General features: G+C 36.5%; 2 protein-coding genes across 4 annotated transcripts in view; both read left to right on the top strand.

Annotated features, from left to right (window-relative positions):
- Positions 1-4,843: 4,843 nt before the first annotated feature.
- LOC108059728 (uncharacterized) lies at positions 4,844-5,263 on the top strand. Its single transcript, XM_017145143.2, has one exon. It carries the CDS (start codon positions 4,844-4,846, stop codon positions 5,261-5,263), a length of 420 nt encoding a protein of 139 aa, XP_017000632.2.
- Positions 5,264-10,826: 5,563 nt separating this feature from the next.
- Prosap (SH3 and multiple ankyrin repeat domains prosap) overlaps positions 10,827-18,685 on the top strand; it is a 69,329-nt gene continuing 61,470 nt past the window's right edge. For all 3 annotated transcript variants that reach the window (XM_070213711.1, XM_070213712.1, XM_017145187.3), the window contains exon 1: positions 10,827-11,860. The gene's annotated coding sequence lies outside the window, so the exon portion shown is untranslated. The remainder of the gene's footprint in view (positions 11,861-18,685) is intronic.

Here is an 18,685-nt window from a genome sequence, read left to right as displayed (position 1 = left end):
GCACCCCAACCATCGCCATTTCCCCAAAAGCCCCTCATCAAATGGCGCTTAATAACATGCAAATGATGTGAAAGTGCATGGCGGAAAGGAAAAGCGGAGGGAAAATAGCGAATGCCACTTACATTGCAATCTCGCGGACTCTTCGCCCATTTTCCTTCGCCCACCTTATCTCTGCTCCTTTTCTTCCTTTTATTCAATGTGTGTCTGACACTTTCAATATTTTTCCAGGGCAAGCATTTGCGCCAGGAAAAACGGGAGCAAGAGTATTCAGTCAACCATCTGATTACGCCCAGAAAAAAATTGATTGCGCTAGAAAGAGGAAAAAATGTTAGTATGAGGTAAGACTACTTATGGAAGGGAACATTTTGGGGATGTTTAAATTGTCTGCGTTTCATTATTACCTTTAAAATTATTTATTCGCTATAAACATTTCACTGAATTTAAAATATTCTGTTACTTGAATTTTTCAGAGTGGTAATATATCCTATTTAAGTAATAATTGACTGATTAAATAAATTATATTTTTATTTAATATTTCACCACGATTTTATACATATTTTTGCTTGTATTTCCAAAACATCATCGTATTCGTCGTGCCACTATATTTTTAAACTTAGTCAAACTGACTAAAAGTTTTACAAGCTCTGTGGAACTGCTAGCAAAGTGACTTTGCTTTATGGTCTTTTTGCTTACATCTCCTGTCCTCTCACCTGTCACCACCCTCATACCGTATTCCTTATTCCTTATTCCATCTCTTAACTGTCCTGTGGGAGCTGCGTTGGCCAAAAGTTTGGCACGTTAAAGGAACAAAAACGGTGGCAGAAGGAGAAGAAGACCTTCTGCCCAACCCACCGCCACCCCCTTTCAGCATGGCAACCTTGAGGCATGTGGTATTTTTAGCAATAACAAAACAGATCCCACATCCCAGGGAAAGAGCAAGGATGCTGCTCCCCGGGGATTTGTTAGCCAGCCCGCTTCGCAGAATGGAATATTATGAATTACAATTTTCTCAGGTCGCGTAATTCGTGTAAGTGCTGAAATAGCAAAAAATAAGGGGGCGCAGAGGAGAAGAGCTGGGGAAAAGCTGGTTTTCTAGCCATCAGACGACAGTTTACAGCTTTCAGTTGGTTCTTAACATAAATTTATTGCTTAATTCCGCTTCTGGCTGTTGCCCTCTGTCCGCAAAATATTTTGCATAAATTTCTCATTAAGTTATTACAGTTTGACGGGCCTTGGAAAAAAGTTCTCAATTGGGAGTATAATGATTATGATTTTAAGTATTATTTACAGCAAAATTAATTATTATTTAAGGAATTAGGATTTTGTTTGTTTTGGCATAAATATAAACTATTTTATATATTTTTGGAAAGCAAAAATATTTTTTTTTCTTGCCAGCTGTTACCTAAAATAATATTAACATAATCTACAATCTGAATTTCTGCAGTTTTCATCACACTTCACTTACTCATAATTTAATTATAGCTTTTAGCCGCCTGGCAAATACCTTAAATATTTTTGTTGGCTACCTCTACCATAATTTACATAATCTTCAATCATAATCCAGTTACATAATTGGCTAAGAAAAAATTAATTTGAATATCAAATATCAGTTCGGCAAGCATTGCGAATTGCCAAACGCTTAGAAATGCATTTCCTGTTTGCCACTTTTTTGTATTTCGTCTGCCACTTTTTGCTGCTCCTTTTTGCGATTTACTTTCGCTCATTTGGCCTGGAAAATATTTGATGCAATTTTCACTTTCCTCTTCGCCTAAGTATGCAAATTTGTTGTTCAGCTGCCGTTTTTCTGTTTTTGGGCTGTCTGCAAACGTTTCCATTATGCAGGCAACGCATGCCACGCCCCTTTTCCAGCCGCCTGTCCAACTGTCAGTCAATCGGGGGGTGGGAAAGGGGGTTGAGGTATAACTGACAGCCGGTTTGGGCCAAATATATAAATCACGAGGTTAGTGAGATGTGAACGAAGCGGCCAGCGCTGGACTTTCACTTGGACTGCCTCGTTTTTCCCCCACTTTTCCGCTTTGCTGAGCCGCAGAAATTGATCCGCGATCCTTCACCAGAAAAAAGGGGAGCTCTCTTGATTATTTTACCATCGCTGAGGGGCTATCGTAATTATTCACAGATCATAAGCTCTCCGAATACATTAGCAACCGGCAATTGCAGGCAAAGTTGTCGGTCGTTGGCCGTTTGCCAAATTTTTGTTTTGCCAAAGTTCAAAAAGTGTTTATTGAGCAGAAACCCAAATGTAAATATCATAATTTAAGACAATGATATAATAGGTATAATGACAATAATTAAAAGACTAAGAACCTTATTTAACCAGCTGCCGCTCAGATAAAGCCTATTACGCTTGGTTCTTGTTATTTATTTGAGAACTCGTCGGCTGTCGTTGATGTTCTTTTTCCAAAATTTGCATTAAATTAAATATTTGATTATTATTAAGAAAATATTAAATATTTTTAAATAAATTTTTATTTTTAATTTAAATTATTTTAATATGTTTCAAAACACGTTCCGTAGCCAAATATTATCTTTGTGGAAGTTATGAATGTCTTAGGTTTTGGGGGCGTGTCTTGCACATTACATATTGCACCAGCAGCACATAAATTGCTAGGTAACATGAAGCAACATTCCACATTTTTGGTAGCATTGGCTAGTGGCTCTCAAACTGTAAGGCAAATACTAAATATTAATAAACTAAATAAAAACTAAAATGAAATATCAATAAATGGAATGTTAATTATAGAAAAACAAAGTGATTTTCAAAAATGGGAGTGTCCTTATAAAACATTGAAAATATGAAATTTGGGGAAATTTTCAAAAAAATAGTTCAAAAATTCCTGTTAAAAGGTTAGCTCAATAGTTCATCTTAAGTACTAGTAATTTACCGTTTAATGGGTCGAAGGAAAACAATTTTTATGTATATTTTCCAAACGAAATTGTCAATGGATGTCATTTTTTAATTAACAGTTTTTTGTTCATATATATAGCATTTCTTAAAACAATATCAAAGAATATATATTTGGCCAAGAAAAGAATAGAATTTACAATTGAAAGCTGAGCAAATATGGGTTAATGACAAGTCTAAGATTGCAGGAATGACATCTGGGTATAAAAGCGCTCGCACTTCTCCAGTTAAGGCACTTAATGGCATTACATCAAAATGCGCTTCTCATTCGTATTTTTCCTAGCCGTCCTCAGCTGTATCCTTTTCATCCAGGAGGGCAGTGGTGAAGTTATCTCTGATGATGAGTCGACGATCACCGGTATCAATAAATCCATATTCGCTGGATCTGATGACACCACCACCACCACCCCCTCTCCATTATCCGACACCACAACTCCTTCTTTGTATAGCTTGTCCGCTGCCCGGAGTCGCAGGCGGATTCGACTTGCCCTTGCGCGTATTCAAAGGCGGGAAAGGAAACTGCGCCAGGAGTTGGAACAGTTAGTTCAGCTATTACTTAATAACGACCTGAAAGAATAGGTGAAGCGAATTAATACTGTTTCGAGAAAACCTTTCCTAGCTGCAAAGAACATTTAATAAAAGCATTTAAAAAAAATTCAAAAGTCCTTACTACAGTAACGGGTCGAGGAATTGGTTATAGGGGGATATCAGAACAAACGTTTTGTTGCATACTATTTAAATACCCAGATTCCTTTAATATTTCACCCAAGTGGGAGGAGATCTATCCCCCATATTCCCCTGTGGATCTGCGCATGCCTTTCTATATCCCGATCACAAGCTTGTGGGGGAGTATGAAAACATCTGTAAGTCTTACTGAGCGTCCTTACCCGATAACATTTTTCAAAGGTGAAAATTGGTTAAGGTTTATCCGAAAATGTTTTAAAATGTTTTAGGTCTGTAAAACAAATATTTCAAAGGTGGTTTATTTCTTGTTTCAAGAAATTAAATTTATTATAACAAGAAAGGTTTTTTAAGCCTTTCAAACCTTTCAAACAAGAAAGAAAATTTATTAAAACAGGAAATACAATTCTTGTTTTAAAGGTGGATTCTTTCTTGATTCTTGAAATGAATTTTAAAATGAACCCTGAAATATAAAATAAAATCAAATTTCGTATTTTATGTTGCATATTTTATTTAATTAAACATTTTTAAATATCACATTTTTGACTTAACACAACATTTATTATCACAAAAGGTGATCACAAAACTCAGTATCTAGTATGTCTGTAACCATTTTCTTCGAATTTCTTCATCTGGAATAAATAGAGTAATTGGGATATGAAATATTTGTTTTTAAAATAAATACATTTTTTGAAATTATGTAATGTTAATAATAGGCAAAATAAATAAATAGGCCTTTCGTCCCACTTCGTTTTTTTCTGTCGTTAACATTCGGCAGCCGAAGGAAGGAATAGTTACTTTACTATATTGAAGGGCCATTTCTTTCATATATTCAAAGGCGATTTCGCCCTTTAATACGTAGAAAATGTTTTAACTACGACGGCTAAAAAATATATGAGATTTTCAATTTTTTAAATTTAAAGAGAAATTCTTTCTTGAATTTTCTTAATCTAGAAAGGTTTTTTATATTCAATAGCAAATTTTCCTATAACAAGATATTTTTTCTCTATTTTCAAAGTTATGCCGATTCAGTGGCGAGATTTCTAAAGTTTAGAAATTAATTTTTATGAGTGTATAGCATTTCTTAAAACAATACCAAAGAATATATATTTGGCCAAGAAAGGAATAGAATATACAGTTGAAAGCTGAGCAAATATGGGTGAATGTCAAGTCTAAGATTGCAGCGGTGACATTTGGGTATAAAAGCGCTCGCACTTCCCCAGTTAAGATACATTCAAAATGCGTCTCTCATTCGTATTTTTCCTGACCGTTCTCGGTTGTCTGCTGTTCATCCAGGAGGGAAGTGCCAGTGGTGACACAGCCGATCCCACTGATGAGACGACCACCACCGCAACCACCTCTGCCACCGACTCCTCTGATGCAAACTCCGATATCACTGAATCCAGTACCACTGAAGCCATTCCCGCTGAATCCGCTGACACCACCACCACCACCCCCTCCTCCTCCATAACCGTGACCGTATCTTCTTCAAGTAGTGACGCATCCGCTGCGGCCCGGAGGCGCAGGCGTGCCCGTGCCCGTGCCCGTCGACTTGCCCGTCGCCGGCAGGAAAGGAGACGGGCCCAGCAGCGCAGGAGAGAAAGGTTGGAACAGGTCCTTCAGAGGCAGCGCGAACGTATCAACAAACTGAGAGGGTAGGTGAAGCGAATGAATACCGCTTCGAGAAAACCTTTCCTATCTGCAAAGAACATTTAATAAAAGCATTTGAAAAAAAATAAAAGTCCCTATATCAGAACTATTATACTATTTAAATACCCAAATTCCTTTATTTTTACACCCATACCATATCTGGATCACAAGCGTGTTGGGGAGTACGAAAATATCTGTATCCCTTACTGGCCGTCCTTAAGCGATGCAATCTCTTCATGAAATAGCTAAAAATATATATTGTTCAAAGGTGAACGTTCCGATTGGACGGCCATTTCCCAAAGGAACGACCGATCAAAACTTACCAATTTAGATCAGGTTTATCCCAAAATGTTTTAGATTTATAAAACAAATATTCGACTGCCTAAAAAATTCCCAGAAAAAACTCTGCTTTTGTAAAAAAGCCAACAAATGCAAAAGAAAACCTGTCCAATGCAAGTGTACTGCATATTAGATCCGAAAATCGGCAGCATCAGTGAAATTGCATTTTCCGGTCGCTGCTAAATTTTCCATGCAGAGCTAAGGCCATCCCCTCCTCATAATAGGGGTGCTCTAGCTGACCTCCGGGGTCATCAATTTCGGGCTCACGTTTATTGACTGAACATTTTCGCGAAACGGAACAGAGTTTTGCATAAATCAAATGAGAAATGAGTGATGGTTTCGACCCAAAATTGGGGGAAAATTACATAACTTCACATGTGAAAGAGGCTTTCTTTTTTCATGGGGATTAGCTTTTTGATATAATGGTATTTAATCCCACAAGAAGAAAATATTGTTTTGATTTTAATAGGTAATAAATACTTTTCAATAAACAATTTAATTTTTAGAGAAATTACTTTTATATTTAGTTGTTTTGATGGTCAAATAATTAATTAATAATTAACCGAAACCTAAAGTTAAGGAAGTGCAAACACATATGCAAAGTGGAATGCTTGGGATTCAAAAAGACCAACTTTTAGAGTGCTGCAATTTTAATTTCTCTGAATTGGCCATAACTTGAATTTTTTAAGCTGCCCAATTAGCAAGCCTGAAATCGTTGTGGGCCAATAAGAGTGGGCAAAAAACCACTGGGACTTTCAGGTTTTTCGCAATAAAAACAAAACCACAGTTTAAGGCGCCTTTGGAAAAATAACCCTTGGACAACAAAAAAAAATCAGCAAACGAGGAAATTGGGAACAGTGGACCAGCAAAGAAAAGCTGTCGCTACCAAAAACAACAACAACAAACTGGACGATGGATGAGCCCCCAACCACCCACTTTAAGGCAGGAAAATGAAAAACGATTCGGGCGCCAAAAGAAGCAAAAATCGGTGAAAAACCTCAAGAAATGCTTGGAAAAATGCCCAAGTGACCCAGAACTTGTGCAAGAAAATAGTCAAGGTGCTCGAGGGTGAGTGAGGGGGTGGGGGAAGGGGGCGGAGGCGTTTGATTTTCCGTCGCTTTTGATGTTTTCCAACTAATGACGAAAATGTCCAGCAAAAACGGCAAAATGTTAAGCGGGAATGTGGAGCCTCTGTTAAGCAGAGAAATTAGCCCCAACAGCCGGCTCCACAAAATGGGAGAGCGTAAAAGAGAGCGGGTAACAGTGGTTTTTCGAACTGCCAACTTAACATGCTGGAATCTGCAATACGTTCTTATTAACAGTACATTTAATTTCATTAAATTAAAATAACTAAAAACGCATTAAAATCATAATGAAATCATGAAACTGTCCTAAGTTTAAAACGAACATGATTTCAAGTAACTTTAAAGACTAAAAGTTGAATATAAAGTAGTTATTTATAATTTAGTGTTTATGAAATATTCATTCTACTTCTTGTTTATTTAAACTAACTAACTTAAATGTATTAACCAGTTACATAATAAAAAAAAAAATATATTTTAACCGTTTTGTAAAGCCGGTACTCAAACCGATAAACAGAACTGTAAAATTAAAAATTCCCGCCAGAATTTAAAATTGCCGCCAGGAATTAAAATGACCGAACAAAATTCAAATAATTTTCGTCTTTACAACACTGAAAAGACGCGTTTGATAAAGATTTCGGAGTAACGGTCCTACAACTTCTCGATAAGCAAGCCTTTCTGACTGGCGCATACCGATTATTCGGCCTTTCCGCTTTGGACTTTGGCCGTGTGAGTATCGTTCTCTCCTGAACAAGTTTTCTTTAGTGAATAAACCCAGAATCAGTGATCTACCCAAATTAAATCGGCAAATACAGTGAAAATTTAATAAGTGTTGTCACGTTGTGTCCATGTTAAAAAATCTTGTGAAATTCAACCCAAACATATCTGTCCAAGTGTACGCGCGCCAGTGCAATATTACTCCATAAGCAAATCTCGTCATGCCAGCAAGTGTTTCAGCTCCTGTAAGTGTTTTACCCAATTTATATCTAACCACAGTCAATTGAAATGAAGTTTTTAACTTATCAACAAAATTACAGTCAATAATACAACATATTAAGACCGCTTTCAACGTTGGATATGGTTGGTAAGTAATCGCCTCCAGTCGTCTTTTGATACAATAATATTCCAATAATCTTGATATTATAAAACGAACTCAGTGATTAAAGTAAATAATATTTAAATAACAATAAGCTTGCTTTGTTTAGAAATACTTATTCAATATGAGCTTAGCGTAAACTTTATATGATTTGTAACTTTAATGATCACCTTTGTTATTATTACTTTTCTTATATTAAACTGTTATGAACATGAATTTAATTAGGAATGTAGTATATACATATGCGAGCAAGTAGCACTATGGATCAAATTGGAAACTCACTCTCTTTACCGAAACAAGAGCCTAAGCCACCGCGTGCCCCACTTGAAGCAACGCCCACCATCTTTCGTTGCTGTTCAAATAATTAATAGTTATAATAACCACTTAATTTTTAAAATAAAATTATTAACCGCTTTGTACAGCGGGTACTCAAACCGATTAATAATTTAAGAACTAAGAATTTAGCGCTGACTTGAACCTCTTGCTGCAATCGGTTAACAGAATCCGCTCTATCTCGTATATCTATTTTTTTTCTCTCGGTTTAACTTCGAAAAAAGGTTATCAAAGTTTACCCACCTCTCAAACAATTTTTGTTATTGCTTTTTCAACCGCTCTCATTTCTTAACAGAAATGCACATTGGGCCAGTAAATCCGATTTTTGGCCAAAAATACCTTTTTTTTTCAAGAAAATTTTGAGGTCCTTTTGTATAATACATTGAACTAATTTACGCCAAAGTTTTAAAGAATTCGGGCAGGTAGTTTTCTTTAACCGTATTTTCAAAGAAGGAAATTCATCATGATGGAAATTAAAAACATCTTGAAATCTTAGGAGAAAACAAGAAAAAGAAATAGAACATTTTTTTAAATCGATTGTTTGATAAACGTTGATGTGGGAGCCTCCGAAATCTGCAGTTTTTAACGGTTTATAAATCTTAAACAACATAATATTTAATAGTGATGTTAAAATTTTTTTAGTTTGTTTTATCTCATGCTTTATCGTGGATAAAAATAGATTGAGTGCGTCTTCTAGTTATTTTTTTATAAAAAATAATAACCGAAAAGTTCGTACAATTTTCCGACTTCGGTTTGGATTATCTACAGCTGTGAAAAAAATAATAGCACCACTAACCCAAAAAAATTTTAACTAGTCACCCTACTCACATTTTTTAACTTTTTTAACTTTTCAAAACGGGTTTTAAATAGTAAGACTAAACATAATTTGAATATGAAAAAAAGTGTTAGCTTTATAAAAGGTTTCTGGACTTATTTAAGAAAATCTATGCAAAACTGGAAAAACGTACGAAAAAAATAATAGCACCACTTCTCTAAAAATAGAATAAAAGGTAGAAAAATGACAAATGGGTAACTTAATCTTTAGTTGGCGGTAGCTAACAAGTAAATCTAAGTTTAAAGTGTAAATATCTTTTGCGATTTTTGGATATAATGACTTACTATCGATTAAACAAGTCAGGAGCCTACCTATAAAGGTTTGGGGCCCAAAAGTCATGATATATTTTCAAATTTTGTTCGGAAATGATTTAAGACGTTTTAGACTAACTGTATAAACTGTCTTTAAAAAAAAACTCGAAGATTTTTGGTTGTGTTATGGTCAAGCGAGTACACAAGTAACTGTATATTGCTGACTGAGTACTTTCGAACTCCTTCTTTGCTATCCTGTCCGTGATCCTGGTCGAATTTTATTGGTCAAAGATTCATTTAAGAAGTATTTTGTATTCAGTTTAAGCTACGAATTACTACCGTATTACTATTTACATCATAGGATGATTCATGAACGATGTATTCATCCGTATTGATCTTACTCCAAGAAGGAAAAACAAGCCTATGTTAATACTAGGTCCATGCTCAATAAATGGATGTTTTGGTACCATGTTTTTGGTCAATTTAGGTGTTTAGAAGACACATGACTTATAAAAAGGATTTCTTCTTACCCAATTTAACTTTGCCTTCACACATTCTCATAAGTTTGCGGGCATTCATTTGTAAGTTTTTTTGACGAGCCCTATGCCCTTGTAAATGTGTTTCGCATTTCGGATAGGATTTTTTTTTTGTGCTTGTTTTATAAATTTGTTTATTGAAACATTATCCAACTATTAAAATATTCGCTATTATTTTAAGCACGTGTTTTAGTTTAGTTTTGGCCCTGATAAGATTCTTTGTGCTTTGTGATATAACATTTTTGAAGGAAAAATGGGCCAGGACTCGGTTTTTCTGTGTTATCCTTCAAAGTTTATGCCATTCTTAATGAAGATGATCCAAAACCTAACCAATCCAACCGGTTTTCATGACCGTTTTTCATCCAATATGTTTCTTTTTTTAATATTTTTCTTTTCCGACTTGGAAAATTTTCCACATGTCCTTGTATTGCCAAATGGTAATCAATTTGATGTCTGGATATCAGGAGATGTTAGTTTTAGTCAAATCTCATAAAATATATCCTTTATACACAAGAATATTAGCGCATCGTAACGTTTTATTTTAAGAAAACGGATGTGGTGCTATTATTTTTTTCGGCCTTTTTTCAACTTTTTTTCTTAAAATCTGAAAAAATTATATGTAGACAATATTTTTGATATCCGTATCAATTTTTTCAAATAGGTGGAATACTAATCAAGATAATAAAAAACACTTCTTATATAAAAATCCCCGTTTTCCACATATTTCTTTAATATTAAGAACCTGTGACGAAGTGGTGCTAATATTTTTTTCGCAACTGTATATCAAATGAAATTCCAAGAAATTTTACTTTTAGTTCGTTAGAAAGTTCAATCTTTTAAGAAAAAAACGCAAAAAACTGCATCCTTCTAACTGTCCTAGGAGAGAAATAAAAGATTTTTGGCCAAAAAAATAACTTTCTGGCCCACTGTGCAATGTAAAAAAACGTCGCATCCTAACATTTTTCTGCTGAAAAGAGAGAGCGAGAGCAGAGAGGCTTGTTGCGTGCAACCAGATCGAAGCAACCAGGTTGGTTCGAAGTTCTCTTTCGAGGTTCGAGCGCTCGAGTGGTTCGAACGGTTTTTCGGTTTTTGTTATTGCTTTTTCAACCGCGATTCGTACTGCATGTGTTTTCGCGTGGTCCGTTTAAAACACATCGGTAACCGTTAAAGTCGCCGGGAAAAAACCGATATTGAAACAATCGAATTTTAAAATATATATTTTACCGACCGACAAGTGCGCGTTTTCATCGCTCGAAAGGCTCAAGGAGTGTGCGAGCGAGAGGGGCGAGACACTGCCGTTTGTGTGTGTGTGCGAAATAACGGTGCTCGGAATTCGCCCAACGAAATTTCAAATAATCGCCGTGATTATTAGAATCCGAAAAAAAACTGCCAACTGCAGCTAACGAAACAAAAACGAAAAAGGTAAAACAAACCGTGCAAAAACCAGGGAAAAATACAAATAAAAACAAAAACCGGTTCGCAGCAGAAATCAAAGCCAAAAAGGAAAGAAACAAAAATCAAAGACAGCGAAAGAATTTGTTGTTTGGCCGGTGCGTGTGTGTGTGAGTGGGAGTGCGTTGGTGTGTGTGAGCCTCTCGGAGGAGGAGAAAAACGCAAAAGTCAGTAGGAAAAAGGCGTACGTAAGGAAAAAGAAAAAGAGAGGAATTTCTCGTTTCCCCAAAACCCAAAAATACAAAATCCACGTAAACCCGTTTTCCTGCAAAAACAAAAAGAAGGTGAAAAAATCGGACGCCGCAAAAAGTGGCACAAGTGAAATTTTTTTTTGAAAATTCCTGCGTAGTTCGTTTTATTATTATTATTTTCATATTGCCGTCTTTTGACAATCGCCAAAAGTGAAAATCAATTTGCGAGAGCGCGCGCGCAAGGAGCAAAGGAAGTGAGAGAGTTTTCCGGAGTTGAGAGAGCGAGAGAGAGAATTTGTCCTTTTTTCGGGCTCCCCAAAATACCCAACCCAAAAAAAGAGCACGAAAACTGGACGAAAAACTCCCGGAAAAGCCCAAAACAACAACAACACACGCTGATAAACTGCAAAAGTAAACAAATTGCGCCGAAACTCAACGAATTTGGGGAAAATTGCAGCCAGACCAGAGGAAAACAGAGGAAAAGCAAAAAGGTCAGTAACTAACAAAGCCCACAAGCAGATTGATTGCCCGGAAAGTGAATTAAACTAAAGTTAAATCCGAGAAGTAAACGCGTTTTAATAGTCCCCCATTTGACCTTCACCCATGGACACCCTCGCAAATTGGCAGTATCACAGTATCAAAGTCGCTGTAGCAGTTAACCCTTAGCCTTGATCACCGTTAATTGGTAACCCCCACCCCTCCCCCTTCTCACATGGTCATGGTCAGTAGGTTGTGAAAATGGCCATTTAGTGAGGTGAGTTATAAGAGAGGAACTTAAGAGGGCATTGTATAATCTGAAGATGGTTACTTCTGGTTAATAGTTCCAAAATTTTGTAGACCAGAAATGGTTATTAATTAGAAGTTAGAAAAAAGAGTTTTTTTACATTCAATCTATTTATATTTTTTACTTTGAAATCCTTGGTCTCAATAGATGGACAATATCTAATTAAATTTTGAAAATCCCTTTACTTAAAAATAGCATTATTTAAAGTATTATATAAAGAACTGTTTCCACAGCTTAAGACCTAAAATCTTTCTTGTTTAATAAAAAATAGAATAACTTTTTTTATTAGTCCCACAAAAGTCTAACAATAAATAAATGACATCACTGTTTTTTGTAACTGAACGTAATGTGGGACTTTATTGAATTATAACGTTAGTCACAGTTACACCTGATGACATTTCTTATTTACCCAAATGTTTCACCTTCTTAAAATGACTTGCAATTTAAACTACAAGATTTTTAACAATCAAATATAATTCTTACATTTTGTATTAACCGGAATTTCTCGATATTTGTGTTAAGGAATTTGAACTTCAAAGCACACTCATTGGGAATATATTCGGTATGACAATGGCATCACGTCTACTTCTTGGTTTTCTTGACTGAATTTTTTCCTTAATCGCACCTTTTTATGGTAGCACCATTATATTGACCTTCACTCGAGTGGTTCTGCCAATAAAGAGGCACTAATAAATTTCGTTTTCTTTGCGAGTGATTTGGAAATTGCACGCTGCTCTTTTTTCAGTTACCTTACCTTTACCCCTTTTTCAGCCAACAATTTGAAGTTATCTCAGTTGTTTTTGTCCAACTTTACTCATAACGTGACTGGTTCTTGTTGTGGCTTATTGCTTTTTGTTGTTACACAAGCGTAACAATAAAATTTCAGACTGGCCCGCCACGAAAATAGTTAAAATTTTATATGTGCTGTTATGATCATGTTTTATCTGATAGTTGTTCGCTTGTGGCACGTAACACAGTTTGTTTTAAACTTTTTCGTTGATATAGGGGCGGGATGAAAGGGGGCATATATACATATATGATATATCACGTAGATCTGCGAGCGGAGAACAATCTGAGATCACAGAGCTGGGTCAGCGGCTGCTTTTTCAGTTCGAGTTGCTTAACTTGGATGCGGCTTAATTGTTCCAAAAATCTGATATCACAGGCTGCGCCCACAGTTGGTCTCAGATGTGAGCATTCCAAAGGGAATTAAAGCCCCTTCTATTAAAAAAGCGCTCTTAAATGGGAATTAAGTTCATTTTAAGAAGATATCAACCCCTTCACTTAATTTATTGTATTTAAAAAACTACATTTATTTTGTTCTTAAAAACTTTGTTTTAATTTACATTTAAAGATTTATTTCGCCAGAAAATGGCACAAGAATTTAACTTCACTGATCTAATCAGTAAATTTCTCATGCTTAGAGTTCTTAGAGTAGAACAGATTTCTCCCTTCCGAGTTGGTTTTAAAATTTAAATATTCAAATGTTCTAGTTTGACACGTTAAAGAAAAAACGTGATCTCACACTTCTTCCTTAACCGAATACTTACAGCTCCCAGTGTTACCTGGGTGCGTGATCTTGCTTAATTTTATAACTTGGGGTTTTTTGGTCATATCCATTAAAAACAATTTACAGATTTTCTTTGCTTTCAAAAGAAAGAAATCTGAATTCGTCTGGCCTACAAAAAGTGACATTTTTGTTCAAGATTTTGGCCAACATTTCGCCCAATTTGCATAAATTACGTGTATTCGAATTATTTGAAACGCTCCAAGTCGAGAAATTCGACTTTTATGGTCAGCCACTGAGAGGCCCAAGCAATTTTTGATTTATTTAATGAGCAAAACTGCTTCGTTCGATTTCTTCGGCTCACTCCAATAGTAATCTCTATGTAGCCCTCTCTCTTCGGGCCCGTAGGCGTAGATCTGAGATTGGTTGGCTGCCGTTGAAGTTTAACAAATTTAAAGCAATTTTCGTTGCTATTTTTGGGGTCAATTAAGTTTCGAGGGGGAGCCACAGATACGCAGAGCCGAGATAGTAAAAGGGGAGTTTGGTGTGGGCGAAGGAGTATTTTTCTAGACTTTTTTGCCAATGGAAAATTTAAGACCTGAATTAGAGGCAATGACTGCCGCAATTTTTCCTTCTTTCGCTGTCCCAAGGGCTTAACATATATTTACAGATGCAGGATAAGTCAAATATACTAGTACACGGCAAGAAAATATACGTTTTCTACGACGAAACTTAAAATACAAATGTTCCATAGAATTAGAGATTTCTTGGTATAGGTTTAAGTCTTTAAACAAATAAATTTAATAATATATCACTATTATGTCTAAGTTATCAATACTTTCCTTTTTCACTGTGTAAAAAAGCTAAAAAAATACACATACAAGAAAGAGCGAAAAAAGGACAACAAAAACAAGGAAAATCGATTTAAAACAGATGATTTGGCATCACCCCAGCCCATTTTGCCCCCTTTTCGGCCCAACTCCTTTTGCTTTATGTATCCCTGTGGCCTGTTTTGTTTCCCTGACGAAGGACCTCGGCATATCCAGCCCCCAGTTCCGAGTTGCGAGTTCCAGGCCCAGGCCTAATATTTCACAGGCCGTTAAGATGTCTGCGCAAGGGGATGGCGGGTGGTTGGGGTGGATTTTCCCAAGTAAGAGCAGTACAGTGGGGGCTGACGCATGGCAAAACGGTCAGCTGTTTAACGGGGAAAAAGGTATTTATAGAACTGTAGAAGGTATAAAGCGTAAAAGGATTATTTTTGGTATCAAAGTGCAATCAAAACAAGGTAATCAATAACCAATTAGGGTTTTCACAGTTGGTTACGAAAGGGTTCTATATAATCTTTAGAATTAATGTTGATAAACAAATTAAATCAATACAAGAAAATATATTTAGTTTCATATTTTAATTACAGTTCATAAATATTTAATGTAAATGGTATTGTAATAATTTTTTAAGGTTTTTAGTTGCTATTCATTAACTTTAGTGTTCACTGTAATGCCCCTCACTTGCCCTTCGCTCAACTTCTGGCTTCTTCTGTTCTGCCCGTACTTTATTTCTCTTCTGGCTTTCGCTCCTGTTTCTTTGGTTGTTTTTGTTTTTTATTTATTTGCCTTGTGCCAAATTCTCGCTGAACTTTTGAGGCCCCCAGAACAGCTGTGCGGCCTGCCCGGGCCTCGCGAATACATGTCTTTCTCCCACTTTTCCCGGAGCCAAAGTTTTCCCAGTTTTCCCAGCTCTTTTCCGCAGGCTGGTGTCCTGGTGTCATTAACACTAGCAGCGACGTCGGCAGCGGATGATGCGGATTTAATGAGCAAATGATTAGCATTTTTATGCGCCCACTCTGCCCGAAAAACCCGGGGAAGTCCCTCGAAGAGCGGAGTGAAAATACTGCCGCCTTCTGCAAAGCTGGAAAACTTAATAGTTGGCATTTTCCCCTCTATTTTCACTCTGCCCGCCTTTTGTCTGTCGCTGCACTGATAAGGGAAGGTGATAAAGGGAATCAACTGGGGGAGGGGCGGGGGTAAAATGGGACACGTGCAACGGATTGTGGCACAGAAATGAAGTATCCAGAGCGAAAGCCCTTAAGCGAGTCCAAATTAATGATCCCAACGCAGATTTATGGCCAACCAGATAAAGGAAAATGATGGGGAATAGTAAAAGAAATCGAAAGAAAATTGCAAAAAATAAGGGTTACCGTTTTGTTACTTAAATGGAACAAATACCTTTGAGTAAAATTTCAAATCAGCAGTATAATTACTTCCTTTACATTGCACTTCAAATTAGCTTTTACTCGCCTGCAATTTTCTAAAGTTTTGCCAACAGATGTGAAAAATCCTTGAACCAAATACAATACGGAACGGAAATGTTTGGGAAAACGCAATCGCATTACCGCCCGTAGCCTCCCCTCCCCTGGCAATCAGTTAAAAGCATAGTTCGAACTTTTGACGGGCCGAACAATGGGATCCAATGGCCAGAGAGCCCAGCCCTAGACTCTGATTTCGCCTGCATCCTGTCGGCACTCGCAAATGAAATTAACTTTGGCCCCCGCCGCCCTCCTTTTGTCACCCTGTGATTTCACTGCATAATGCAATTAAAAAAACAAGTAAAAAATATCGAACAAAAAAACGATTTTTCTTTTGCTTTAACCGCACGAGAAAAAGCGAATAAGCAGAGGGGAAAAATCAATAAGAGCATGGGGCGTATGGAAAAAGAATCTGCCACCACAATGCGCACCAAACAGCAGAGGATGGGCCGTTGTGGGAAAGTCAGCAAGGAAAATCAATCTGGCACAAGGATAAAACCACACGTACGAGCTCTAAATGTGGCCCACATATTATAGATACGATGCAAGGGACACACATGTCCCCAAAACGCAAAATGTAAAACTTTTTGGGCCACATTATGGGCGTGAATCAGGTGTAATAGAGAATATTTCAAGTGGAACGTATGCCTCGTGAATAATGCAGAGGGATGTGATATGTTTACTGATGCAATATGGTTTATGTGGAATGGATATGCACTCAAAGCTCAAAGGTTTTCATTTAGTCTGATTATTTCCGTCAATAATTTGGCCTCATTTTTCTTGGCATGGTCACACTGTTTTTTAATTTTGAGATATTTTTCGAATTCAGATGTTTTTCTTTATATATTTTGAGAAAAATTATAATTGGTAAAAATTTGTTGTTTTATTTCTTTTAATAAAGCAATGATACATTGACAATGCTATAAATTTCACAACTTCCATTTTGCTCTCGAAATAAGTTTCATATATTTGCAAATCACTGTTATATATGCATTATTCAAAAAGAGATAAAGCCTCTGTAAAACCATGCCGGATTTATTATCTTCAAGTGTGCTTGAAAAATATTTCACGACAATGATTCATTCATTCACTTCGAGTAAATTCCGCCGAGTTCAGTATTCTGTGGGGGTATTGATAAGTGGCACCAAGGAAATCCCTATCAATATCCCCCAGTGTCGTATTTTATATTTGCAAATAACTTTTTATTTCACTCGCAAATTGTATAATTGTTTGTTCTGCGGGGGAGTTGAGCTCGATAATGCAGCGCAAGTTTTTCAATAATCTGCCACGCGCGCTTCCTCTGCGGCTTTGAGTCAAGGTTAACTGGTTCAACTCGATAGCTTCGGTTCATTGCCAAGAAAAAAGGGGGAATGGGTCGTCTATAAGTGGGTGTAAGAATGGGATACATGTGCAAACAAGACTGTTTATCAAAGCCTTCTCGCCCAAGAATTTTATGCTTATTTTGGCCCTTTTGCATAATTTTCTGCTGAAACAATTTCTTTCTTACTTTGATGTTGTTTTTGATGGATTCTGAATTCGAAAAAGTAGCAACATAAAATATGAATAATTAATATTAATTTAAAGGTTAATATGGGAGATATTAAATTTCAATCAAATTTAAGAACCTTAAACAAACGGAAGATAAATGAACAACTAATTACATACAATTGTATATAATTCTCTTAAACGTCAGTGTTTTTTTGGCAGCCCTTCAATAAATTTGAGAAATTATTAACGTAATCATAGTCAAATCAAACCGCCATTACCATGGCTAAGACAGCAACAAAGGCCAAAAGTTTATGGCAGCCCATTTAAGGGAGGAAAGCAAAATCGCCTGCAATTGTGGTAAATCAACATTTTCCTCGGCAGACGATGGCATTTTCCCTTTGTCTTAGCTGAGCCCTTGGCACGACATTCATGGCTTATTTTTGCGGCTAGATGAGGGGATCAGAGGAGCTGCAGAGGTGGCAGTGCAATAAATAAGTTTGGCCAACAAAAATAGGAAGAGTAGAAGCCAAGAACGTGCCAAAGTTGAACAAATAAAGAGCTGGATTGACGGAGGGGGGGCAGCATTATGAGCACGGGGATTAGCAGAGAAGAAAGTTGAATTATGAAGAAAGTTGCGATAGAACTTTCTCATCTGTGAATTCAATTAAAGTTTGGCTGCAAGCTAAATCCAGTTAATTTGTAATAATTTTTGCAATCAAATTAAAATGAAATTCAACACACAGACCCAAGCTATCAAGTGGCTACAGAATACGAACAGTAAATTATGAATTAAAATTGCAATAAATTTCCCCATGAATGAATCCAGCTGAAAAAGTTGAGGGAAAAGAGTCGGCGAAATAAAAACCGCACACAATAAAAAATTTCTTCAATCGGATCTGCCTTTCCTCTTAACTTTTTTCTTTATAGTTTTATTTCCGCTTCTTAAATGCAACCTAATTACGCTAATTGCTGCTGGCCAAGAGCACTGAGTGCGCTTGAAAAGGCATAAAACAAAGCAAAATGGGCAAGAAATGTGCAGGGGAAAAAACAACAGAAAAGTGCGGATTTCGCAGAGAAGCAATGCTGAAATTATGAGTTATGTAAGTCTGGCCGTGATTTTTCCAGCGCGGAAACTTTTGCTTAGAAAGTGCCGCCGTAGAAATAAAACGAAATTAAATGCTAAATGACGACGAACCTTCCCCAAACTGAACAGCACTTTAATGGCCAAAACG

Source organism: Drosophila takahashii, chromosome 2R, assembly GCF_030179915.1.
Source record: "Drosophila takahashii strain IR98-3 E-12201 chromosome 2R, DtakHiC1v2, whole genome shotgun sequence".
In the NCBI taxonomy this organism is placed as follows: Eukaryota; Metazoa; Arthropoda; class Insecta; order Diptera; family Drosophilidae; genus Drosophila; species Drosophila takahashii.
The sequence above is the reverse complement of the archived record's forward strand: the minus strand, read 5'-3'. Positions and strand labels throughout refer to the sequence as shown.

Bases quoted from the DNA above. Each gene is read 5' to 3' on its own strand.
- LOC108059728 (XM_017145143.2), top strand. From the start codon at position 4,844: ATGCGTCTCTCATTCGTATTTTTCCTGACCGTTCTCGGTTGTCTGCTG.